The 26,057-nt window shown below is 38.5% G+C and overlaps 2 protein-coding genes across 8 annotated transcripts in view; one reads left to right on the top strand and one right to left on the bottom strand.

Annotated features, from left to right (window-relative positions):
* Positions 1-19,290, top strand: part of ABCG5 (ATP binding cassette subfamily G member 5) — a 38,803-nt gene extending 19,513 nt beyond the window's left edge. The window contains exons 11-17 of one of the 4 annotated variants that reach the window (XR_005987773.1): positions 2,531-2,716; positions 6,873-6,985; positions 8,109-8,226; positions 9,419-9,489; positions 12,640-12,781; positions 15,619-15,748; positions 18,055-19,290. Coding sequence is in view for 2 of the 4 variants with exons in the window: in XM_041754779.1 (XP_041610713.1) it covers positions 2,531-2,716; positions 6,873-6,985; positions 8,109-8,302 (493 nt within the window). In the remaining 2 variants the exon portion in view is untranslated. Of the gene's footprint in view, positions 1-2,530; positions 2,717-6,872; positions 6,986-8,108; positions 9,015-9,418; positions 9,496-12,639; positions 12,782-15,618; positions 16,113-18,054 lie in introns of those variants that run through there. The other 3 variants (XR_005987772.1, XM_041754780.1, XM_041754779.1) reach the window with 3 other exon arrangements.
* Positions 1-26,057, bottom strand: part of DYNC2LI1 (dynein cytoplasmic 2 light intermediate chain 1) — a 62,179-nt gene that overhangs the window by 9,728 nt on the left and 26,394 nt on the right. For 2 of the 4 annotated variants that reach the window (XM_041754781.1, XM_041754785.1), the window contains 6 exons: positions 25,659-25,736; positions 21,094-21,170; positions 20,441-20,511; positions 16,593-16,690; positions 16,122-16,214; positions 11,169-11,460 (listed from right to left, as the gene is read on the bottom strand). In XM_041754781.1, coding sequence (XP_041610715.1) covers positions 11,398-11,460; positions 16,122-16,214; positions 16,593-16,690; positions 20,441-20,511; positions 21,094-21,170; positions 25,659-25,736 — 480 coding nt within the window. In that variant the 3' untranslated portion in view covers positions 11,169-11,397. Of the gene's footprint in view, positions 1-7,016; positions 7,775-11,168; positions 11,461-16,121; positions 16,215-16,592; positions 16,691-20,440; positions 20,512-21,093; positions 21,171-25,658; positions 25,737-26,057 lie in introns of those variants that run through there. The other 2 variants (XM_041754783.1, XM_041754784.1) reach the window with 2 other exon arrangements.

The following is a 26,057-nucleotide window of genomic DNA, read 5'->3' as shown; positions in this document are numbered from 1 at the left end:
CAGCCTTTCCAAAATCTGTAAATTGCCACATTCCAAAACACATCTGGCTCTAGAGCGTTTCAGATGATGGATTGTAGGCATAAATCTCCAGATGATTTTAATTCAAGAGAGTGTAAGATTAGTATTATAAGGATGCACAAACACTATGCTGAGGAATATAATAATAATAACTAACACATACGGAGCACTGGCTATGTCAGGCACTAAAGGGCTTTAAATGTATTAATTCAGATAATTGGCTTGCAATCATTCTATAAAGGTGGTGCTATAATTATTGTTTGTAGATGAGCAAACTGAGGTACAGATGGAGTAAGTATCTTTTTCATTTCACATCCATTATCCAAGTTAATTACAAAGGAGAACAAGAGCCCATTTGGTTGAGAGGACAGCTTGAGAGATGAGCATTATTCGGATGGATAGAAAAGAGAGCAAGGGCAGTCCAGGAAAAGAAAGAGCAAGGGCATAATTTCAGGAGCAAAAACACATAAGACCTTTCCAGAGAAAGGTTCAGTTGTGCTGTTGAGAGAAAAGGATTGGAAGGAGTAGTGAAAGGTATGACTGGCCCCTCTGGGGGGGAAGGTGTTGGATGTCAAGCTAAGGGGCTGAAGTGGATTTGATAATGGAACATAGGAGAGGGTTTTGAACCAGGGAGTGACCCATCTTTCTTGGACTCTGGAGGGTGAGGCTGGCTTGCTTTGGCAGCAGACTAGAGGTGTGGTATATCCATTCATATTGCAGAGCTTCATGGAGGTAAGGGATCAGATTAAGAGGTCATTAGCAGTCTTCCAAAAAGGATCTTCAGTAGTGTGGTGGGGCTACAAGTCAGATTCACAAGAGAACAAGTAAAGAAGGAGGTAGAAGAAGCAGATGTTGCTTGAGAAGCTTGATGGTATAGGGTAGGATGAAAAGAAGGCAATTGCTCACATAGTTATCAGGCTCAGGGAGTGGGTGTTTTTAGGATATGGTAAATAACACCATCAGGAAAAACCGTTAGATTGAAGAGTAGATGAAACTATAGCAAAATAGGAAAATTCACAGATCAAGTTTCGAGGGGAGTGCAGGGAAGGGATAGGGAATCAGGATAACATGAAATCAGGGAACAAATGGATAGGATCAACTTGGCAACAATAGGGGGAAAAGAGAGAGAATGAGCCCAAGACATGGAAGATGAAAAGTAGAGAAGATAAAGATAGCAAGAAATTAGTAATTGAGTGGATGGGATAATTTAAAGTAGAGGTATAGATTAGCCATGAGGGATATGTCATTGGAACCCAGTAAACAGAAAAAAAATAGGGGTCTAGGGGTTCAGGTGAGGCAGAGCAGATTTGATTAGTGCTGAGGAATGCCTTGTTCAGCACACCTTCAGGGAGAGAACTTAAGTGAAGAACCCGGGTCTCTGGGTGTGGGGACTGGTAGGCAAAGACAGAAGGGGGTAAGGACCTGAGGTAGGAGAGAGGAGGGATGCCCTGATCAGAGAGCACTTTCAGAATCTGAAATCTTGGGAAAATAGAACAGTTCTGAGTAACATTTAAGTCCAAGACATGGTGAATGATGAAGATTAGGTAGATGGAGCCATGGGAACTGGTCAGGTTGCCTGATTAGGAGGCACTGATGTTGATGGTTCATCAGGAAGGTTAAAGACCTTGAGGATAAATGATAGTGGGCAGGAGTGCAAAGACTGACCCTTGTCCAGATGCTGTAAAATCATCAAAGGTGAGACAATGCCCTAAAAGACACAAAGGGTTGCACAGGGAAAGAGAATTAATAGTACAAGCAAATTCATGATTTGTGGCCTTGAGTGGTAGGGAGGCATGCATCTAAGACATGCCAGCTCCTTTTCCTTACTGTACAAATGCAAGAAAGAGCAGCCATGTCTAATGGTTGTTGGGGACACGCTATCACCAGGGAAGTGTATTTAGTGGAAGGAATATAAGAGTGAAGGGGCATGGATGTAGGGAAGTCTGTTCACAAGAAAATGGGGATCAAGTCTGTGGAAGGAGCTGGTAGAACAAGAAACAAGAATGGAGCAGACCTGAAGGGCTAATTCACCAGACGATGGAGGCAGTGAAGGGTTTTCACATTGGCAACCATCCCACGGTAACAGGGATGGAGGGGCAGAGCGGCAGGTCCAGTGAGCCTTCAGCACTGGGAGAGTAGGCTAGGCTAGTTAGGGTAGGAGCACGGCTAGCTAAGCAGAACATGGTTATTTATGGAGAAGCTTGGAGAGTTCAACACCTCCACTTACTGCACTGATTGTGAGCATTGTTTAAGTATTAATATTTTCCTCTGAGAACTGAAGGAGCTGTAAAAGGGAAAAGGTGGCACACTAAGTCGGAGCCAACAGAAACAGTTTGTAGTAAAAAATGGTCTCAACGGGTATCTCTGTTCCAAAAGGCCTTTCAAGGAGTTTTGCTCACCCTGCAAACTCTTCCCACCCATTAACCACCATGGACTTATTCATAGAAGGCACATGTGGTATTTTTCTTAAATAATCCCTGGAGAGGAAACTAAAGACTTTATGTATTTCTAGGACTCTGGGCTTGTATCCTGAGGTTGCCAGATTTGGGTATTTCTCTGCTGCTCTCTTGGCCCCCCACTTAATCGGTGAATTTCTAACTCTTGTGCTACTTGGTATGGTCCAAAACCCAAATGTGGTCAACAGCATAGTGGCTCTGCTCTGCATTGCTGGGATACTTGTGGGATCTGGATTAGTAAGGTAAGATATGACAGTTTGGGATTTTCGTTGACGATCTGTTGTTAATGAATCACTTGATAACAATTGTTATAAGAAATTGCAGAGAAGAGCTGTGTGATACTGGCTAAAGGTATTGCCTTATGATCTGGAGTATTGAGTACTTATCATTACTGTTTAGACCTTGAACTGTTTACCACGTGTTCAGTAAAACGTCTTCACACTGAGAATCAAGAAATGACAATTTAGGCATGTTATCCATATGATTCACAGGTAGTTAACAAGAGGAAGAAAACCAACCCATCCTCCAGAAAAACTCACAGCCTATCATTACAAGCTAAATAGCATGTATTTAATTCATTTCTGCTCTGGCACTGTGGAGTCTCTCTCTGTTCTGGCTCTCAATTACTGGTTTCTTTTAGGAAGTAAGAACAGTCAGATTAAGAGCTTGCATGACAAAAGACTGATCAAGAAAATATCAGGACTAGAAGAACACATACTAAATGTTACCAGCAATTATTTCTGGGTAATAATGTAGTTTAACTTTTTCTTATATTTCCCTTATTTTTATGAATTTCTATAATAAAGCATAATTTTATAAGACAATATATATGTCCACATACATACATTTAAAAAAAGCAATAGCAGAAAGGGTGGAAAATTTTAGAAGAGTGCTGGTGGTCCCAGGCAGGTGATGTGAGTGTCTATTAAGTATGCTAAGGGTCCCTGAGGAAATGTGAAGGTGGCTATTTCTTTGACTTAAAAACAAAAAAGCTCAGAGCATCTACTATATGTAATTACATTTATATATTTATATATTTAATTATTTAACTCTCAGAGCAATCCATGTTTCAGACTTGACTTCTAGTCAAACTACTGTGAAGACTCCCAGGCCACACGCGGCTCCCTGGAGAGAGGTCTGACCCAGGAGTCAGATACTTCCTCTACCATTTATCTGCCACATGACCATTGGCAAGTCACTTTTCTACCTAAATTTGTTTCTTCATTTATAAAATGGAGCTAATGATCTCAGCCCTACCAGCCTCAAGGGAACATGAGAAACAAATGAGATAATAATCAACAGGAAAGCACTTCATAAGCTGTACTGAATTATATAAAGGCAAAAATTACAAAGTGAGCTGGTTTTGATCAGTCAAAATTACAATGCCATCATTAAATTGTATTAAGTGATTGTTAACATCTATAAAAAATGCACAAATCAAGTCACCCCAAGGGTAGCCAATCAAGCCAGCAAGGTACAGACCCAATGCTGGGCAGGATCTCCTCTTGAATATTTGAATTATTACCTGCTCCAGTCACTCTGGCACTATTTTGTGTATTTGGTTTGTAGAAAAAGGAGATTCGTTGTTTTGAAAAGAGAGGCAGTGGCCAGCATTATCAAAGGTTCTTGGGTTTTTTGCAAAACCTCAACATCCCAAGGCTTCATCTGGATTCTACTTCCATCACTGAACTGAAACTCTGCTCTCGGGGCACCTGAGTGGCTCAGTGGTTGAGCATCTGCCTTTGGCTCAGGTTGTGATGCCGGGGTCCTGGGACTGAGTTCCACATCAGGCTCCTCACAGGGAGCCTGCTTCTCCCTCTGCCTATGTCTCTGCCTCTCTGTGTGTTTCTCATGAATAAATAAAATCTTTAAAAAAGAAACTCTGCTCTTCAAGGGCCACATCAACCTCTTAGTCATAAAGTTCATATTCTTCCCTCAGGTCATCACCTTTCCTGACTGCCTGCCTGCAATATTTGCATTTTTGGCTGCCTTTTCCTTAATTTTTTTTTTTATTTTATTTTTGCCTTTTCCTTTAAACACAAACAGAAATAGCTGCTTTGTGCTTACTAAATAAATGCAAGTTCTTTGGAGAAAAAAGGTACACAATACAGAACTGTATAAGGAAGAAAGTAAAAGTTACCTTAAGTATCAACCTTCAGTTAAATTTTGTTGTGTATCTTGCTAGACTTTTATATTTAATGAAAATGAGATTGCACTATTGTGAAGAAGTATGCATTTAACGATATAATGTGGACAGTCCCACATCAATAAATTTATTTTTATTTTTTTATAAAGAACATTTTTTTTTTAAGATTTTATTATTTATTCATGAGAATACAGAGAGAGGAGACAGAGAGAGAGGCAGAGGCACAGGCAGAGGGAGAAGCAGGCTCCATGCAGGGAGCTCAACGTGGAACTTGGACCGAGGTCTCCAGGGTCATGCCCTGGGACGAAGGCAGGACTAAACCACTAAGCCACCTGGGCTGCCCCACATCAATAAATTTAGATACATGGTTCCTTCCTCTCTAAAATGCTCCAGATTTCTATGATATAGCCTGATTATCCTCCTGTGTCTTTCACAGACCTGTTTGTGTCCGTTTGCCACCCGTAAAGAAGCCTGCATGCTGTTCCTTGGCTAGATTAGCTCTCTCTGAAATCCCACTATATGCCACTTCTGTTGCAGCTTTCCTTTCAAAGGATGGCAGCCTCTGGAGGACAGTAGCGGTGCCTCATTCATTATAGTTCTTCTCAGTGGCTGGCCCAAGCCCTTGAACCAAATAGGTTTGCAATAAATACCTGAATTGAGTGAATGAATGACTGCTTTCTCTCCTGGGACTGCCTACACATTGGATCAATCACCAACTTCTGTTGGGTTTCTTCTTTGCTTCCAAACCACAAATACATGTGGAGCCTTTACATGTATTCCACCCTGTGTGGTGCACTGCAAGATGAAGTCACAGAGTTCCTATCTTAAGAGAGGAACCTTCTGGCCAGCTAGGCAGCCAGCCTGTTATGGCCATCATCCTGTTGCAGGCCTTTGTCATCTTATACTTGAACTACTGCTGAAACAGTTCCCTTTTTGCCTTTCTGCTTTTCCTAATCTGCCCTTATTCCATCCCTCTAGTTGCTGGTGCAACGTTTCTTAAAACACTGATTTTATGGTCTTTCAATGTCAGCCCACCACAAGGCTCTGAAACAGCAGGTTCCTGTCATTCCAAACTCATCTCCCACTGCTTCAGATCCTCTGTTTCAGCCCTTCTGGCTCATTTGGCCCCATATGCAGTCCTTGACTTTCCTGTGCTCATACCATCCTTCCTTCCTAAAATGTCTTTCCTCTCTTCCTTCCTTCCTCCCCAGGTTCCTGCCTGTCCTTTCCAATTAGCCTCTCAATTGGCTGATTCAATTTTGTTCCTTAGAACATTGCCCATAACTGAAAGTCATGGGGTTTGGAGGCCACGTGGGAATAGGTAAAAACCATAAATACTAAGTACAAGAATGTCATGGACATGTGGTGCTGGATTATTATACTTGGCACAAATTGTTTACCACTGTGTTTTTTTTTCAGTCTTAAGGATATATATTTTCTGTCCCCAATTACATTGTGAGTTCTCTAGGGGTAGGGTACTTCTTTGAATTCCTCAAGCACTTAGAACTAGTGCCTCACAAATAAAAAGATTTAATCCATATTTGTTGATTGATAGAAATTATATAGTGGACAGAGGAAGCCACAAGGTCAGCATGAAGTTTCTCCTAAAAGAGACTGAAGAGGGAACAGAGTTCATTTTGAACATCACAATGAACATCTGCTGTTCTCTCCATCCTCTCCCCTTATATCATCGTTAATTCTCTCTTCACAAACTAGCTCCTTCAAATCTCTATTTAATCACAAATATCCTCCTCTAAAGTGATGTGTTAGGTGTGTATTTTCTTTCATGTTTATATCATCGGTGCTTATCAAAAAAATTAGACACCAATCCATCATCAGGGGATTGTTAAATTAAGGTTTCTACTATAATGGACCACTGAACTATAATTAAAAATGATGGAGTGCTATGCTTACTGACTTGGAAGGCTGTCTGACACATGTGTTTGGTTGAAAAAAAAGTAGGTTAAAAAAGAACATGAAGAGTGTGATTCCCCTTATGTAAAATTTTATAAACACATACATACACACACGTTACATGTATCACCAAAATTTTAACCATAGTTATTTCTGGGCAGTGGTATATTTTTGTACTTCTCAGTATTGTTTGATGTTTTTCACAGCACAATTTTTATAGTAAGAGATAAAAACTATATTCATAATGGGAAACATAGAAAGAAGGCTGCTTTTCTTTTCACTTGGTAGGACTGTTACCAGAGACTACTGAATTTTAGCCTGCTTTCTTTTTTCTTCAGAAACACAGAAGAAATGTCCATTCCTTTTAAAATCTTCAGTTATTTTACATTCCAAAAATACTGCTCTGAGATTCTTATAGTTAATGAGTTCTATGGACAGAATTTCACTTGTGGTAAGTACTCTGTTTTAGAATTTTTTTTTTTTTTACATGTTACTCTGAGGAAGCAATTCCCTGAGGGAAATGTATTTTTTAAATAAAAGCTATGTTTTATAGTAGATTTAAAACCTTGTTTTGAAATAAAAGTCTAACAGTTTCTCTGATTTTTAAAATAAAAGTCAAGTTAGTTACCCATCAAAGGCCAACAGCTCAAGCCACTCTGATGTTTTTAGAAAACAGTAGGCCTGGGGCACTTGGCTGGCTCACTCAGAAGAGCATTAGACTCTTGATCTTGTGGTTTCAAGTTTGAACCTCACACTGGGGATAGAGAGTACTTAAAAAAATAAAATCTTTAAAAAATTGATAGACCTAATGTACACCAGCATAAACTTTAGTATACTCTGGGTAGAATCTGTTTTTAAGATTTATTTATTTGAGGGAAGGAGAGAGAGCACATGCACATGAATGGAGAGGGGTAAAGGGAGAGCGAGAATCTGGAGCAGACTGCACACTGGGTGTAGAGCCCCCCACAGGGCTCCATCCCATGTCTATGGGGTCATGACCTGAACTAAAACCAAGAGTCAATTGCTTAACCGACTGAGCCACCTAGGCGCCCCTGGAATCCGTTCCGAAGAGAACAGGTTGAAGCAGGTTGCAGTGTCTTCTTGTTCCCTAAAATGTATGTAGTATATAGCTGAGTAAGCCATTTTTGGCAAAAGTCTGTTCTGCAAGCCCATGAGAAGCAGTGGGAGCATAACCAGGTCCTTCTTGCCATGGAAATCCCAGGCCAATCTGTGAAGGCAACTAAAGAACAGGGCAGAATTTAATGGTTGTTTTAAGTAGTTTTAGGTGGTAATAGCAGTAACTTTAGGATATTCAGTTCTAGGTGATCATAGTGATCATGATTTTTTCAGTACTGTTGTAAGGAATTTACACCCCCAAATGGAAACAAATCCATTTCCATCTCAAAATGAAGCTAGGACCCAGAACACTATTGCTTCACCTAATAATGAGTTCTGGGCTCTCTAAAATGTCCTGTATCTTTCATAATGACAGGTACTTAGCAGGCAGTTGGTAAATACTTGATGAAAGTACCTGGGACACACCATATCTGACACTGTCCATCTTTTCCTGGCAGGCAGCTCAAATGGTTCTGTGACAACTAATCCAATGTGTGCCTTCACTCAAGGAATTCAGTTCATTGAGAGAACCTGCCCGGGTGCAACATCCAGATTCACAACCAATTTTCTGACTTTGTATGCCTTTATTCCAGTTCTTGTCATCCTAGGAATAGTTGTTTTTAAAATAAGGGATCATCTCATTAGCAGATAGTAAAGAACATTGCCACAAAAATGGAACTTAAGCCCAATTGTGCATGACTACTTTGAATGTCTGAAATAAGAAAGCCATATGTTTCTTGATAGTACATCTTAAGTCTTTTAACCACTTGAACTCCATCTGTGCCCCCTCAGATCCATGCTGGCCTTGAATGATAGTCTGACTTGTAGGACATGGGCTATTTAGAAATTGTGAGTGGGCTAGTCCAAAAATGTAAATAGTAATAACTTAAAATCTTTCATAAAATTATGGGAGACTAGTGTGACTGTTTTCTTTGTTCTAGACACAGAAAAATAGGTCAGTTAAAAAATTATGCTTATAGGGCGCCTGGCTGGGTCAGTTGGTGGAGCATGCAATTGTTGATCTTGAGGTTGTGAGTTCAAGCCCCACACTGGGTGTAGACTAAAAATTTAAAAGATCTTAAAAAAATTGTTTACAAACAAAATTATGCTTACATTTAATAAAAGATTTGGTGAGAAGAAGATATTTGAATGGTTACTGACTGTAAGTAACAGAAAAGAGTGTTGTGGGTTTGAGTGAAGCAAAGCATCATGCAGAACTGGGTGGGAATGCTTCATCATTGAAAAATCCACATTTATTTGTACACATTTACACGAGGGTCTGAGTTACCCAATCACACTGAAAGGATGTTGGACAGATGCTGGATGATGAAGACCCCTGATACAGAGCACTCAGGGATTTTTTTGGGAGTTAAAACGTCCAGGAATGGGCTGAACTGAGAACACAGCATGCCAGACAGACCTCGGGTAATGTTTTTAAATACTAGTTTGCTATTTTTCTACTTTTCCCTTAGTTTACTTACAAAATCAAAAGTGAATGTTACTAAAGTGTATGCACTGAGAAATGACATCTTTAATGCTAAAGAAGAGGGGTTATTTGAAGTCCATAAAGATAAGATGTTCAACTGACATTGAAGAACCAGGTTACACACACAGAATTCAGGTTCTTGAATCATAAAGAGAAAAACATGCTGACAAATACAAATAGAGATACTTGTATTACATAATTTTAGGGATGAAATGATGTATACAGAGGATTAAAAATGGGTTCTGTACTAAATGACTGATTATCTTTCTGGTTGATCTTTAGGTAATTCATGTACAAGTCTGAAAAGACCCTGTCTCAATGTTACCATGGTAATGCTGAGGGAGAACATCTTAGTGAGTACATGAACTTGTTCAGTTGCTGTGACCTAACTTGCAAAGAATGATAAATTATAGCATTTGAAATGTCTCACACTGTAGCAGAAAAGATCATTTCATTAAGGAAACCACAGTAAAATTCTATTTCTTAGAACAGTATTTAAGGATCTGGAGACATTGGCAAATTACCAGAATAGTATTGTCAATTTTTATAAAAGGTCTCTGACACTGATGATTATGGTATAATAGTTACATAATGCCTTACAGATTATATATGTCACATCAGTTATAGACAATTCTGCAGATGATAATCTATTAAAGTAGTTCAAAGAAAGTCCCACAGGAACCTCTTTTGAAATCGCTGATTTCAACTTACTAAAGATATGGGTGTGCATTGTAAGTGGAAACATTTCTACTATTCATATGCAGATGAATTTCATCTAGCTCAGAAACATTTGGAAAATTGACACAGCACGTGACTTCAAGCTATTAAATGTTAGTGATACCATCTTAGAAAAACACAATGACTTTCAACATGTGACAGTCTATGTCTCAAGTCAAAAATGGACAGTGATGTGTAAGACAATCAAATTATATAATAGAAATTTCTATTACTATTGTGGAATCGGCTGTTTCTTCCCACCAAGTCAGTGGATGTTTCTGAGATGATAATGTTCACTATTAATTTAAAGGGAGCTCTTTCTCCACAGCACTTGGGCAGGGTGCCTGTCTGCACCTAAGAATGAGGTTCTTTGGAAACATGCTGAATCCTGTTGTCAGGAGTGCTGGAAACCACATGCACTGCTAAGAGTTTATGAAGTCTTATTTCATTGCAGTTATCAGGGAGTTTGCTCTCCACTCAGATACCACTCATCAGTTTTGGTGTTCTTGGGGTTAGTAAGTGTGCTTATTTGAAGCTGGGTGTATGGTTTATTACAGTGAACATATTTTATGGTGGAAATGGAAGATCGCAGAATAAATGACTTTCTTGGTAGTGATAACAATTATATTTACTCCAGATTGAACTTGGCTAGCAGGCATACAAATCATAGATCGAGAAGGCTTTTTAAAAGCCTTTGGAAATGATCTTCCTATATTACCAATTCATTAATTTTGGCCTGCTTTCTGATAGAATATCTCCTTAAATTTACCTGTTCTTCAAAAACTTTTACCCAAAGTAAGTACATGAGAATCATCAGAGCTGCCTGTACCCCATTCCACACCTGCTGATTCAGGGTCTCTGGGTGTGGGAACTCAGGAGTGTTCATTTTATTTTATTTTTAAAGATTTTATTTATTCATGACACACACAGAGAGGGAGAGAGAGGGGCAGAGACACAGGCAGAGGGAGAAGCAGGCTCCATGCAGGGAGCCCGACGTGGGACTTGATCCTGGGTCTCCAGGATCCATCCCTGGGCTGAAGGCGGCGCTAAACCACTGAGCCACCTGGGCTGCCCAGGAGTGTTCATTTTAAATGGGTTCTTCGGGTGCTTCTTGTGCCTGTGTTTTACAGTCAATGATGACACCTGTGCACATGACCCCGATTCTAAAAAATTCCTTTGAGAAGGAATGTGTCTAATAGAAATGTTTAAACTCACATTCATAATTGTTACTAAAGGATCTTGCTTTTTCATAGTCCAGAAACAGCATAATAAAGCAGAAACTTATAAGTGCTGAAGTGAGTATACACTAAACATATTACAGAAAGGTAGAAGAGTTTTTATTTTAAAAAATACTGCATGTCATTATACAACTTTTCCCCCTTTTAAAAGACTTCTAATTATCCAGGGAGTTGCACTTTAATACAAGAAATGCCACTTTTAACAAATTACAAATCTTCGCTTCCTTCATTTATTACCATTATGCTAATTATAAACTTACTTGTATTTGGGAAAGAAGAAATAAATACACTATAGTTGAATTAGGTTCAAGAATCAAGCTCAATTTGTTTCCAAGACTTGGAAGAACTTCTTTTGTATTGTTCCAGTTCCTAAAACAAAAATATGTATTAAGAAAAAAACTTTAAATTCTTACTAGGATTTATTTTCTAGAAATGTAGAGTCTTTAGAGTTTCTACAGCCTAAGGAACACTTAGAGATGCACTTAATAAAGATGAAATTATATACTACATATACATACAAATTCTTTAAACTATTCAAATAAATGCATTTGTCATATTTTATTTAAAAGTGATCTTTTGTTTTCTGTTCAAGTCTTGCCAAAACTGGGTTGATGTTGTCAAATTATCAATATTTAGAATGTATATATTCTTTTGACCCAGTGATTCTGCCTTTTAAAATGAATCTCACAGAATAATAGAGAAGAATGCAAGGATATAAATAGAAGGAGGGTCACTGTACTGTGTATACTGGCGCACAAATGGAAAGAACTTAGCTATCTCCCAGGAAGGACATTATTAAAGATGTCAGAGCCCATTCACACAGGGTTTCATGGGCAGCCAACAAAAATACCAGTGGTCCTATGTGCCACACGAAAAAAGCAAACAGGTGGAGAGGACAGGATACTTCCACTTTCTATTTTTTTATTTTATTCTATATCTTATGGGGTTTTTTTCCATGATGAGTATATGTTACTTCTAAAATTCATAAAATAAGTTCTGGTATGGGTGGAACCCTGCATTAGATGATTGATATGCAACGGGATCATCAAAGGGGATTGCCTCCTTTCTTCTTACGTATTGTTCAGTGTCTCAGTAACTGTACAAAGTATATTATTTCAAATAAGCAGAAAGTGGTTACTCTGCAAGATAAGGCAAACACTGCCCTTTGGCTAACATAATTGAAGTTCATAGTTGCGATGAAAATTCCATTCTCATTTTCAGAAAAATTGCAGATTGTCTCTTTCATACCTATACTCAAATTACTGAAGTTTAAATGTTAAAAGTTTTAAAACTGAAGAAAGACTTTGAAGAGTCTTTATATGATAATTCCAAGGTAGAATTTGCAGCCTGGTTTATTCTTTTAAAATGAAGTTAATTCAGTTCACCAATCATCCACCACATAGGGTTTTGAAGATTGTTAACTCATAAGGAATACAGTAATCAGTTCTCTTGCCTTTAATTGGAAGCACTGAATTGTTATTACCAATGATAAGGGTGAGGACATTGTTTTGACATTCTCTGTTAAAGATATCTATCTTACTTCTGCAGAGAACAGAAGAACAGGGCTGGTCACACAACCATGTCACAAAGAATGAGTGGTGTTATACAGAACTCACCATGTCCACTAGACCTTCAATACTGCTGCCATAGGAAGTCAAAATAATATGATGACGCTCTAAAGGAAGAGCAAGTAAGAGGATTTTCTTTACACTGCGATTCTTTGTGGTTGCTTTAAAGAGCCACTTTATTTTTAAAGATTTTATTTATTTATTCATGAGAGACAGAGAGAGAGAGAGAGGCAGAGATGTAGGCAGAGGGAAGAGCAGGCTCCATGCAGGGAGCCCGATGTGGGACTTGATCCCGGGACTGCAGGATCACACCCTAAGCCAAAGGCAGAAGCTCAACCACTGAGCCACCCAGACATCCCTAAAGAGCCATTTTAAAAATGAATGTAAAACTAAGAAAGGGTTCCACCTTGCCTCTTAAGAACCTCTAAGGTTTTCAACCATAAATGGACCACTGTCTTAAAACACTTGAAGATTGAAGATGTTTAAAACAGCATCTTCAATAAAGGACAGTAAGAACTTTTCCCCCTAAACATGTAAATGAGTATGTCTTTAAATTATAGGTTTAGGGGATCCCTGGGTGGCGCAGCGGTTTGGCGCCTGCCTTTGGCCCAGGGGGCGATCCTGGAGACCCGGGATCGAATCCCACATCGGGCTCCAAGTGCATGGAGCCTGCTTCTCCCTCTGCCTATGTCTCTGCCTCTCTCTCTCTCTCTCTGTGACTATCATAAATAAATAAAAATTAAAAAAAAAAAATTATAGGTTTAGGGAGTATGAACAAGTTGATTTTTGAAAACGGATTCAAAATAGATATGTATGGTTGGCCAAGAAGACCTTAAAAATATTGTTTACCCACTTTTTTGTTGTTTTCTTTGGCAATAAAAATATAGAAAAGAGGTAGAAAGATTTAGCAAGTGCTTTCTATACATATGTCCCCTTAAAATCAGGAATACTTTAAAACTAGAGGGCTTTTTAAATTATGGAAGCAGAGCAGCCAAGGTGGCTCAGTGGTTTAGCGTCACCTTCAGCCCAGGGCCTGATCCTGGAGACCTGAGATCAAGTCCCATGTCAGGCTCCCTGCACAGAGCCTGCTTCTCCCTCTGCCTGTGTCTCTGCCTCTCTCTCTGTGTCTCTCATGAATAAATAAATAAAATCTTAAAAAAAAAAAAAATGGAAGCAACCCAAGTGTCCATCGTTAGAATGGAACTCGTGAGTTAGCCTCTTTAGAAGTGACATGCTCTAATTTCACTGGCAAAACTTAAAGGCCCCAAACTTTGTTTTTGTTTCTTCCCTGATGATTAAGCCACTAATAATGGGGCTTGGGGATGGAGAAGATAGGAGGATCACATGTGGTCTCAGACAGGCTTACGGCCAGCCCTCTACTCCTATGCAACTATATTATATCTTAATGAAACAGGACATCATCTGTTCTCCCAAGAAGCACAAGAATCAGAAGCATTTGGGTTAAAGGCATGTAGACATATGGCACACAGTATGAGCTTCCCTGAGCATTTACAGGTTGGTTTTAAGTAAGGACAGCTTACATAATTATGGAAAACCTTGAGTGAGACATTTCTTTTAAATGAATATTATTTTGTTCCAAATGGCAAACAAAATCAATCTAAAGATTATAATGCTTTCACTGAAAAATGTCATGTGGCAATAATCATATTAAAAGATCAAAAAGAGGGGCGCCTGGATGGCTCAGTTGGTTAAGCATTTGCCTTGGACTCAGGTCATGATCCCAGGGTCCTAGGATTGAGCCCTGAGTTGGGTTCCCTGCTCAGCAGGAAAGCTTCTCCCTCTCCCCCAGCTCATGCTCTGTCTCTTGCTCTCTCACATAATCTTAAAAAAAAAAAAAAAAAAAAAAAGGCAATGTGAATGAAGAAAGAGCTGTAGACAACTGGCTAGATTTTCAAGTAATGCCAGATGAATTCTTTCATAGGCTGTGTTAATAGCAAAGAATGATAGGTATTGTGGGGTTGCTTTCCAGTTCCATTCCAAATTCCTACAGTTTTAGGTCAGTTAGGGAAGATGGATTTAAATGTGAAAAGTCTTGCTGAAAAACACTCCAGCCCTTTCATAATATCTGTGTATATAAGTGTAATAAAAGGGGTCACCATGCAATATAAACAGATACTCTTAACAATGGCAGTTAGTCATTGACTCCTCAGTAAATATTAATTCAGGGATTGCTTCCAACTAATTTTTAGCTGAGCTGCACATAAATAAAGGTTGTATGAGGCCATCTGACTGTTCCTACAACACACCTCTAACTTTGCTACAGCAACAAAACCCCCTAAATATTCCTGACATAGTTTTTAATTCTCCTGGATTATGTTTATTTATTAAAAGATTTTATTTATTCATTCATGAGAGACAAGAGAGAGAGGCAGAGGGAGAAGCAGGCTCCTCACAGGGAGCCCAATGCGGGACTCGATCTCCAGACTGGGATTACGCCCTGAGCCAAAGGCAGGTGCTCAACCACTGAGCCACCCAGGTGTCCCTAGATTATGTTTATTTTATTTATTTTTTTTTTATTTATTTTTTTTTTTCCTAGATTATGTTTAAATAGGATGTTTTGCTTTTTTATTCTGGGGCCCCTGAAGGTGAAAGGCTAGTGCTGAAAAAAAAAATACCCCAATCTGTGCTCCTGTGGACAGTTGTGTTCAGATTACCCTTGCAACAATGTGATGGCCCAAGTGACACAGCTCTACAAATCCCATCTGAGAGGCTGTCAGAGCATTCAATTTATAGTGTTTGCTGATATAAGTTTGGATTCTGCACAATGTCTCATTTTAGAGATCTGAGAAAACCTAAGTATCAGGTCATGATGAATTTACCAGCTTTTGCATTCTTACATCAGATTTCATATCACACCTGGTGCTAGCTGGGCATATATGGAACACAGTCTCCATTCTTAACTACTTTCCTGAGAGATCCTATCTTTGTGTGCTTTCAGACTGGGTAGTCCGGAATTTTCCTGGTACAAGAAAAGTTTAAGTATGTCTGAATATTCTAACAAAAAATGAAATCATTTAAATAATTCCACAAGCAAAAGAATATCGTGAAAGTGTCCCCCCAACTGCAAGGTAAGAATCACTACCCATCTTCAATATAAGGTAAACTGGAAAACCCGAAGAGGCTATGTGAACAGTAGGTCATCTCTGGGTGGTGGAATGATTTAAATTCCTTCTTTATGAACATCAAATTTTTTATATAGTGAACATATACTATTTCAATTATTTTATTTTTTAAGACTTTATTTTTTAGTAATCTCTGTACCCACCATAGAGCTCAACCTCATGACCCCAACCTCAGAAGCTGCATGTTCTACCAATGGAGCCAGCCAGGCGCCCCTTCAATAATTTAAAAGTAAAAACAAAGAGTGAAAAATCTAAGGGGCTCTGGAGGTATTTTGTGATAAACTCAAGAGGAGATAAAATAAATGTTGAGGATTATTACCTGATCCTTCTGAATTCTCATTTCATCAACTTCATCTTCAGCATACTGAGGGTCTCTTGCAGGGTCTTTGATATGCTTCAGTGTGTTGGTGCTCTGAAATTAATAGTTCAAGTCATTTCATGCCCCACCCCAACCATCTGTGACTACTGTCGGCCTCAGCAAGGCTCTCTATGGTCTTCTGAGCTTTTACTGTCACTGCTGAAGCCTCTTTCAAATTCCACCAGGCCCTCTCCTTCCAGCAGCTGTCTCTCACTTCTCCAACAGTCTGGAAGCTGAATTTCAAAGTGGAGCAAAGGCTGTGTCCTGCTCATCTTTTAAACCTCAAAGTGCCTCTTGTACAATAGACTTTTGGCATATATTTGATTTTTGAAGATGCCAGTAAAAAAGTCATAATAGGCTCATTGGAACATTTCCTAGTAACTGCTGAATAATGCAAAAAATTCTTGCTTTAAAAGAATTAGAAGTATCTACCTTTGGTGGAAAGACTCTTTCATACACTTTTTTCCACAAATCCATTGGTGAATGAGCATGAAGCTTTCCAATGTCATTATCAGGAATAGGAGGAGATCCTAAAATGAGAAGTTGTACACCAAATGACTGCACTGGTTAAAACTTGACAAACTGGAAAAAAAAAAAAAAAAGCTAACCCCCACCCCAAAACAAACAAATAAAAAAACTTGACAAACTATCAATAAAACGGATGGCACTTAGAAAAATACAAATCCTAGATCACTCATTTCCCTTCTCCCTTAATATAGCCACTATTAAAATTTAGTCCAACCCAGTATAGCAAGGCCACAGATTCTAGCACCAGAGGAAGAGGAGGCAGAGCAGTTAGTCAGTTGTGATTCTCTTGCCCCATAATTACACCGCCACCCACTGAAATACCTAGTTTGATATTCTCATGTGTTTATGAGTTTGTAAGGAAACACTCATTGGTGCTACTCACCAGAGTGCAAATTGGGACAACTAATTCAGGGGGGGATTTGGCACTACTTCCTACTCTGCAAATATGGAAAAAGGTTAAATGCTACTACCCAGAAATCCTAGTTTTTGGTATTTAACCTAGAAACACCTGTACACAAGTATTAATGGTTTCACACTGCAGCATCATTTGTATAAGTGAAAAATTGGCCAAGCTAAACTGTCCATCAATAAAAGTATAGTGAACTAAGTTACTTTGCATTTTCATGCTCTAACCACACAGCAGTCAAAATACCAACTAGATCTAGCTACTGCATTAATATGGAAAAACCACTAAGACATACTGAGTAGAAACAGAAACTTTCAAAATGATAGCTATAGAATGAAAGAATTATGTTCGAACAAGTAAGTTTTTTTTTCTTTTTTTAAAGATTTTATTTATTTATGAGAGAGACAGAGAGAGAGAGGCAGACACAGGCAGAGGGAGAAGCAGGCTCCATGCAGGGAGCCTGATGTGGGACTCGATCCCGGGACTCCAGGATCACGCCCTGGGCTGAAGGCAGGCGCTCAACCGCTGAGCCACCCAGGGATCCCTAACAAGTAGTTTTTTCTATATCACATTCACATGTATAGAAAATAATCCAGGGGATCCCTGGGTGGCGCAGCGGTTTGGCGCCTGCCTTTGGCCCAGGGCGCGATCCTGGAGACCCGGGATCGAATCCCACATCAGGCTCCCGGTGCATGGAGCCTGCTTCTCCCTCCGCCTGTGTCTCTGCCTCTCTCTCTCTCTCTGTGACTATCATAAATAAATAAAAAAATTAAAAAAAAAAAAAAAAAGAAAATAATCCAGAAGTATACATATCAAACTTGATCCTTACATGTACTATTTTAACATTTTATAATGAGAATGTCTTGTGTACTGATTGTATAATTTGAAAATTTGAAAAAATGCTGACTTCTTGGCAACTGTCAGTCTATAATCTTAGATTTCTCATTCTTTCTATTCTAGCATCTACCCTGTTGATCTTTCAGGACCTCCTTACCACTTTGGTGTGAAAGACAGTGATACAAACCACCAATCAATTTCCGTTTTCCCAAGTTTTTTTACTTGTCCTTATTTGTGTGTATGTGTGTGTGTATTAAGTTCTATACAATTGTGTCATCTTTGTAGATAAATGTATCCACTATCAAAATCAAGATACTACACAATGCCATCCCTTGTGTTGCCCTTTTATACCCACACCACCCCCTTCTCCAATCTCTTATCTCCCCACCTACGATCCTGTTTCTAACTTCTTACAACCATTAATCTTTCCTCTATTTCTAAAATGTTTTCATCACAAAAGTTTTGCACACGTAGAATCATATTGTATATAACCTTTACTGACTGGCTTTTTTTCATTCAGTATGATTCTCTGGTGATTCATGCAAGTTACTGTATCAATAACTTGTTCCTTTTTATTGCAGAGTAGTAATCTATGGTATGGATGTACCATACCATAGCACAGGTTTAAGTAACATCCAGTTGTTGCTAGTTTGGGACTATTACAAAAGAGGCCACCATGAACATTTGTGTATGGATTTTTATGTGAACGTAAGTTTTAATTTTTCTGAGATAAATGCCAAGTAATGTAATTTCTAGCTCATATGGTTGGTACACGTTTAGTTTTATAAGAAACTGAACTGTTTTGAAGAGTGGTTGTATCATTCTACATTCCCACCAGCCATGTATGAATATCCAGTTTCTCCATTCTTGCCAGCATTTGGTGTTATCATTTTTTGTTAGCTATTCTTATGAGCACATTGTGGTTTCAATTTGCGTTTTCCTAATAATTAAAGATATTAAATATCTTTTCATGTGCTTATTTGCCATTTGTATATCCTCTTTGGTGATATGTCTTCTCATGTCTTTTGCCTGTTTTCTAACTGGATTTTGTTTTTACTGTTAAGTTCTTCATATACCCTAGATAATAAGTCCTTTGTCAGATATGTAGTTGAAAATCTTTTCTCTCAGAATGTAGCATGTCTTTTTATCCTTTTCAAATGGACTTTCAAGAACAAAAGTTTTTAATTTTGATGAGGTCTAAGCTCCATGATTCTTAAATTTAGTAATTCTCATTTCTTTTTTGACCTCCAACTACTTATAGGGGCATTATCTATTGGTACACACAGTGATTCTCACTGCTAATGAAAGTAAGTCATGGGAAGCCCTGGTGGTGCAGCGGTTTGGCGCCGCCTGCAGCCTGGGGTGTGATCCTGGAGACCCAGGATCGAGTCCTACATTGGGCTCCCTGCCTACTTCTCCCTCTGCCTGTGTCTCTGCCTCTCTGTGTGTCTATGAGTAAACAAATAAAATCTTAAAAAAAAAAAAAAGTCAGTATTAATTATAAAGATTGTTTTAATATTTATTTAATCATGAGAGACAGAGAGAGAGAATCAGAGACATAGGCAGAGGGAGAGTCAAGTTCCCTGTGGGGAGCCTGATGTGGGACTCGATCCCAGGACCCTGGGATCACAACCTGAGCCAAAGGCAGACGCTTAACCACTGAGCCACCCAGGTATCCACCCCACCCCCTTTTTTTTAAGATTTTAAGTATTTATTTAGGTATTAATAATAATTAGGAAAATCAGCCTTTGTGATCACTCATTAACCTCTATTCTTTTCATTCCAGTTCAGTCTATAATCTAATTACAAAGATCTATTTGAAGTCAACTTTAGTGTGTAAGGGTAATGATGGATGGGAAATAAAAAGCTACCATCTGCTAGAGTGTTAAAACCAAACTATGTCAGCCCCTGAGTAGAAAGAGTTGCTAGGCCCAAACCTCCACAGGGAAAGTAGTTTCTGTGGGAAGATAAGGAGCTTGATTATATAAACTCTTAAAATTCTTTTTGCTTCATGAACCTAAAATGTCCATAAGTTTAAGAAATACATCTCATATCTGAAGCAAGCTATTTTCATAATGAAGAATTAAAGCATAAAATAATTAGTACAACTATTGTCTTTTAGTTTATTCCATCACTTGAATCTCTGTTTTTCATCACTGCCCATAATATATAGCTTTCAATTTCCTCACTATTCTGTGCTTCTGGTTTTCTTCTAGACCCAATGAGCTAAAATTTAAAAGTACCTGGAAATCAGTGAGGGAAAGGAAATTTTTCAGTAAAACAGAAATCTGAAATCAGTCTCTTAATATGGCGACATTCCTTCCATCACAAATATGTCAATGTGATGTATGTTGCATCAATACTGTGTATACAAATAAATACATGAGAAATAACAGTGATGATAATGAAATCAGAAATGGTGGTATGTTGGAGATGAAGTGAACATGGGGTAGGATAAAATCAATAAGCAATTAAAAAATGATTGAACAATCTTAATAAGTTCACCCACCTATTTGACTTAAAGAATCCAATCCTGCTGTGATAAACAGTGGTTTATTCTGATCCACACATATTGATTTGCTACATGGATAAGAAGAAAAGAGTCTAATTTAGTTTAGTAGTCGAATATCCTGCTCTACTGTAAATAGAAGAACCAAGTTTTATACCTAGCCATTGGTGAGAGAGCACTGCCCTCAAATGAATGAGTGAATATTTAGGTGGTTTCAAAAATTAAAGTCTGTCATTAATAAAGTTTTATAAGGAAAAAGGTGACAGACCCAAATTACCTTAAGTGAAAGCCAAGAAAAGTAGAAGGTTAAAAAAAATACACATACTACAATTATCAATTCAACTTCTAATTAATATAAGAAAATGATAATATAGGGAAAGCTACTAAAATGAGAGAAGTCAAAGAAATCAATGAAATAAGTGTAACAGTATCATTATTTTATTCTAGTCTCTATTATGTAACATTTTTGTTATGAAATGAGAAATACTTAAGCAATACAAGAAACAGGAAATAATATGAAATTATTTCTCTAAGAATAGCCATCCAGGGATACTTTCTTAGAAGAAATAATGAGATGAGAACAATAATCAGTTGAGATTATTGGCAAAAATAAAATAAGATAAAAAGATACAAAAAATATATTTTAATAGTACCTTTTGTCAATGCCAAATGCTAACTGGTTGATAACTCCACGTACTTTTAGTAATAGAGCTTCTGATTTACTGGTAAACTAAAAAAAATAAAATCGGGAATAAATTATATGCTCTGCTTCCAAATAGAAACAGGGAAAATAAAAATGGCTTTGAACAAGTACAAAATGCGGACAGAATTATTATTTTTTTTTTTTTTTTTTACAACTTCCAGCAGTGGGGAGTAGGACCCCTGCTGTGTGATGGATTTCAGTCACCCGCCCCTCTTTTCCTATCCTGCAAGGTTCTCCCAAGTCCTACATCATTTAAGGAACTCTGTGTTCTTTTTTTTTTTTTTTTTAAATTTTATTTATTTATGATAGTCATACAGAGAGAAAGAGAGAGGCAGAGACACAGGCGGAGGGAGAAGCAGGCTCCATGCGCCGGGAGCCTGATGTGGGATTCGATCCCGGGTCTCCAGGATCGCGCCCTGGGCCAAAGGCAGGCGCCAAACCGCTGCGCCACCCAGGGATCCCCGGACAGAATTATTATTTGCCCAACACACACTTGTGTTTGAGCAGACAAAAAATCTGAAGGAAAATAAATCTCAATAAATTTGTTTCAACTCGTTCTTCTAATTTCATGAGTGCATGATATCGAAGGGACTTGTGTTTATGCACTTGTCGTTCACCACACCCACATATGGATTATAACTATGTCCCAAATGCAGTCTGGCTGGTAGAAAATGGGAGGTATATATCATAAATAACTTTTCCATCCATGGGCATATTACTGTCTTCCAAAAAGCTAACATGGAAGCTACAGACTGGTCTGACAATAGTGATACTCATTAAAAAGATCTTTTAACTTCTCTTCAGAATTGCCTTTGAGCTTGCAAAGAACATTCTCAGAAGTGGTATATAACAAGGGTGACCAGAACCAGAACACTTCAGAGAATGAAAGGGGGTGGGTACTATCAATAAATAAGAAATTAAGCTGAGACATCAGGAGAACATCAGGACATGTGGTTACTCTACAAATCTTTTAAGACTAGATTTGATTTTTTGGAAATACCAAAAGTTACTCAGCCAAATCAGAATGGCTAAGATGTATGAAAGTAGGAAAAACAACCTTGAGCCAAAATGAAATGTACTTCTATAAGGCAAAGAAATCAATTTTCAGGATAAGATTCATTCTGAATTAAGAACAGGCTCCCATTGGGCAGCCCTGGTGGCTCAGCGGTTTAGTGCTGCCTTCAGCCCAGGGCCTGATCCTGGAGACCTGGGTTTGAGTCCCATATCGGGTTTCCTACATGGAGCCTGCTCCTCCCTCTGCCTGTGTCTCTGCCTCTCTCTCCCTCTCTTGTCTCTCATAAACAAACAAACAAATAAAAAGATCTTTTTAAAAAAAAAAAGCCTCCCAGGCAAAATCTTGACTCATGTGAACATATAAAATTTAATACAGTGACTTTTCAAAATTGAAACAATTTTAATACTTCTTTTGAAGAAGTTTAAAACTATAAAAAACTAATTGAATTTTTAAAACACAATTTTATTATTTATGTTCCCTATGTGGAAAGGAAAATACCTTATCACAAAAGTATTTCATAGAAGGGCTGGGAGGACGTGAGAAGTTTTCTGACTCAACCCCCCCATCTGTTGCATCAATTGCCTTGAAACATCCTCCAAAAATTGCTGTAGAGCTTCTGTTTGCATTAATTTAGTAGGAACTCAAAATCTCCAAAAGTAACCCATTCCATTTTCAGATAATGGTAATATTAGAAAGTTCTTATTTTGAGCTAAACTCTGCTCTGATTCCTTGTTCTTGACTTTAAGAGAGCAAAGAATGTATCTAATCCCTTTTCCATGGAACAGTCCTTTGAATATTTAAAGAGCATTATCAAATTCTAGATAATAGAACATAATTTTATACTCCTTCTCATATATCATATTTTTAAGCCTCATACCATCCTGACAGCTCTCCACTGAATCTGGTCCTACTCATCAATGTTTTTCTATTTTTATTAACTTTATTAGATTGCTTGTAATAGCTAATCCCCTTTCTTGACTGAATTATAAAGGATCAACTAAAGGGGTAAAAGAAAACCACTGAGCATCCAGCAATCTTCTCAAGCAGTCCCATACTGTCTCCTTTTGCGGGGGGATGGGGAAGAGTGGAAGTGAAATGGAAAGACGGGGCTTTGTAACTTTGGATACTCTCTTCTTGGTCCGAGAAGCTAAATAAGCTTTATGGTTCTCCTGGCAGTCCAGAAGGGCTCCTCTAATCCAAGCTCTCATCTTCTGGCTTGCTGAAAGCTGACATGAAACCATTCTTAAACCCATTCCCTAGAAGATCCTGATCTTCTAGGACCTTCTAGACCTGCTGGGGCCTACAGTGATCTGACTTCATCTAAATTTGTACACATAACACCAGATTAGATCCCGATCAAATGTGATCTGTTCCTAAAGAAAGAGATTTCCCTCAGCTAACTAAACAGAACTAACTATGCGGCTTTATCTTGTGTAAAAATAAACTATAAGATCCATGGTCTTGGGATCCCTGGGTGGCGCAGCGGTTTGGTGCCTGCCTTTGGCCCAGGGCGCGATCCTGGAGACCCGGGATCGAATCCCACATCAGGCTCCCGGTGCATGGAGCCTGCTTCTCCCTCTGCCTGTGTCTCTGCCTCTCTCTCACTCTCTCTGTGACTATCATAAATAAATAAATTAAAAAAAAAAAAAAAAAGATCCATGGTCTTTGCTTTTGTATCCTGGATGAGCCATTCATTTTAAACTCCCCATATCGTTTTGAAATAGTAAAAAAGGAATATTTCCAAAGCACTCTGTCAATTTCATATATAAGCGGATATAGTATAAACATAAAACATTCTGATTTTTAGGGAAATACACAATGCATTTATTTGGAGTATTCTGAAAAGTATAAAAAATTTAAACATAGATCATATTATCACTTTGTCATAATATATTACCCATGAAGGCCAGCGACTAGACTGTTATCTCCCTCCAACTTCCTCAGCACTTTCATGTAGCAGGAAAAAGAAACCATTCAAATGGGAAGATATTATTTCTTTTAAATAGAAGTGCTTTTATATTTTATTGCATTAAAGAATATCCTTTATCCTGGGATGCCTGGGTGCCTCGCTCTGTGTCTCTCACAGAGTAAATAAATAAAATCTTGAAAAAAAAAATTCTTTATCCTTTGTTCCTGCTGTAGAAGGTAAGGGTAACAGTTATTAGACTAAGCAACATTTATTGAGGAACACTTTGTTTCAGGCCCTGGCGTGGGCACATCATGTTTCTCTCTCTGATCCTTACAACAACTCTATGAAGAAGGCACTGGTTTTGTCATTTTACCCTGGAGGAGACCGGGGCTTGAGTGAGATGACCTGGCCTGTCACACATCTGGTAAATGGCTATCCTGAGATTTGAACAGAGGCAACAGGACTCCCAACTTCATGGTTTTAACCCCTACGACAATATTGTTGTTGTTTTAAGTTTTAAAAAGAACATATAGGGATGCCGGGGTGGCTCATTGTGTGATCCTGGGGTCCTGGGACTGAGTACCGCATCAGGCTCCCCACAGGGAGCCTGCTGCTCCCTCTGCCTACATCTCTGCCTCTCTCTCTCTTGAATAAAAAAATACAATCTTTAAAAAAAAAATTGAAAAACATAGGTTTTTTTTTTCCTCTTTTCCCTTAAGACAGATTCTAATTTTTAAGGGGAAACTAAAAATGAATAAATGTCTTTAAAAAGATTTATTTATTTGAGAGAAAAAGTGAGTGTGCACAAGTAGGGGGAGGGCAGAAGGAGAAGCAGACTCCCCACTGAGTAGAGAGCCCGACATAGGGCTTGATCCCAGGACCCTGGGACCTTGATCCGAGCCGAAAGCAGATGCTTAACTGACTGAGCCACCCAGGTACCCCTAAAAATGAATAAATTAATAGCCAGTTTATCTGTTTAAGACTGATTAGGGTTTGGGGCACCTTGGTTTCAGTTAAGGTTGTGATCTCAAGGTTGTGAGATTGAGAACCCGTGCTCTGTGGGGAGTCTGCTTGAGATTCTTTCTCCCTCTCCCATTGCCCCTCCCCCCACTCCTGCACACCTGCTCTAAAAAAAATAGAGAGAGAGAGAGAGAGAGAGAGAGACTGACTGACTGGGGTTTATGAGCATAAGCAATTGATCTGAAGACCTGGTAGGCCATCTAGCAGAGTATGTTCTAGAAATATTGGGACACCTGGGTGGCTCAGCGGTTGAGTGTCTGCCTTCTGCTCAGGGTGTGATTCCTGGTCTGGGGATATAATCCACATCAGTCTCCCCATGGGGAGCCTGCTTCTCCCTCTGCCTATGTCTCTAACTTTCTGTGTCACTCATGAATAAATAAATAAAAAAATCTTAAAAAAAAAAAAAAAGAAATATCAAACACTCTGTAATGAGGATTTGGGGGCAGTGGGAAAGGAAAGAAGGGGATTATGTACACTAGTAGAAGCGTTAGTATTTATAATCATGCATCAAGTTGCTTATCTTTCTAAGTTTGGTGCTGTCCACTCAAGCCAGGATAGGAAATGTACGAACCATTAATGATGCTCCATAATAATGTGCGACAAATCGAAGTGTCTTGCATATAACCTTTCTCTTCTCAGAGTCAAAATCCTGAAGAAATACATTATTAAAAAGAAAAAAGTTGAGAAAATTAAATATCAGTAGTGGGAAGGTGCAAATTACTAAGTGTAGAAATACATAATTTGTTTTTTGTTTTTTTGGAACATACCCTGAGGAATAGGATTCCATTACCTTTTCCATTACTTTTTCTATAGAGAATTGAATAGTAGCTGCAGCCTTCTAGAACTACAGCTATCAGATCTGTCCTTGTTTAAACACTTAGCTCAATAGAATTTAGATATGAGCACACATTTTATAGTGTGGAATACCCTAGGGATTCTCTGACAAGCAAAGATAAGAAACCAATTTTCT

The sequence above is a fragment of the Vulpes lagopus genome, chromosome 5 (genome assembly GCF_018345385.1).
Source record: "Vulpes lagopus strain Blue_001 chromosome 5, ASM1834538v1, whole genome shotgun sequence".
In the NCBI taxonomy this organism is placed as follows: domain Eukaryota; kingdom Metazoa; phylum Chordata; class Mammalia; order Carnivora; family Canidae; genus Vulpes; species Vulpes lagopus.
The sequence above is the reverse complement of the archived record's forward strand: the minus strand, read 5'-3'. Positions and strand labels throughout refer to the sequence as shown.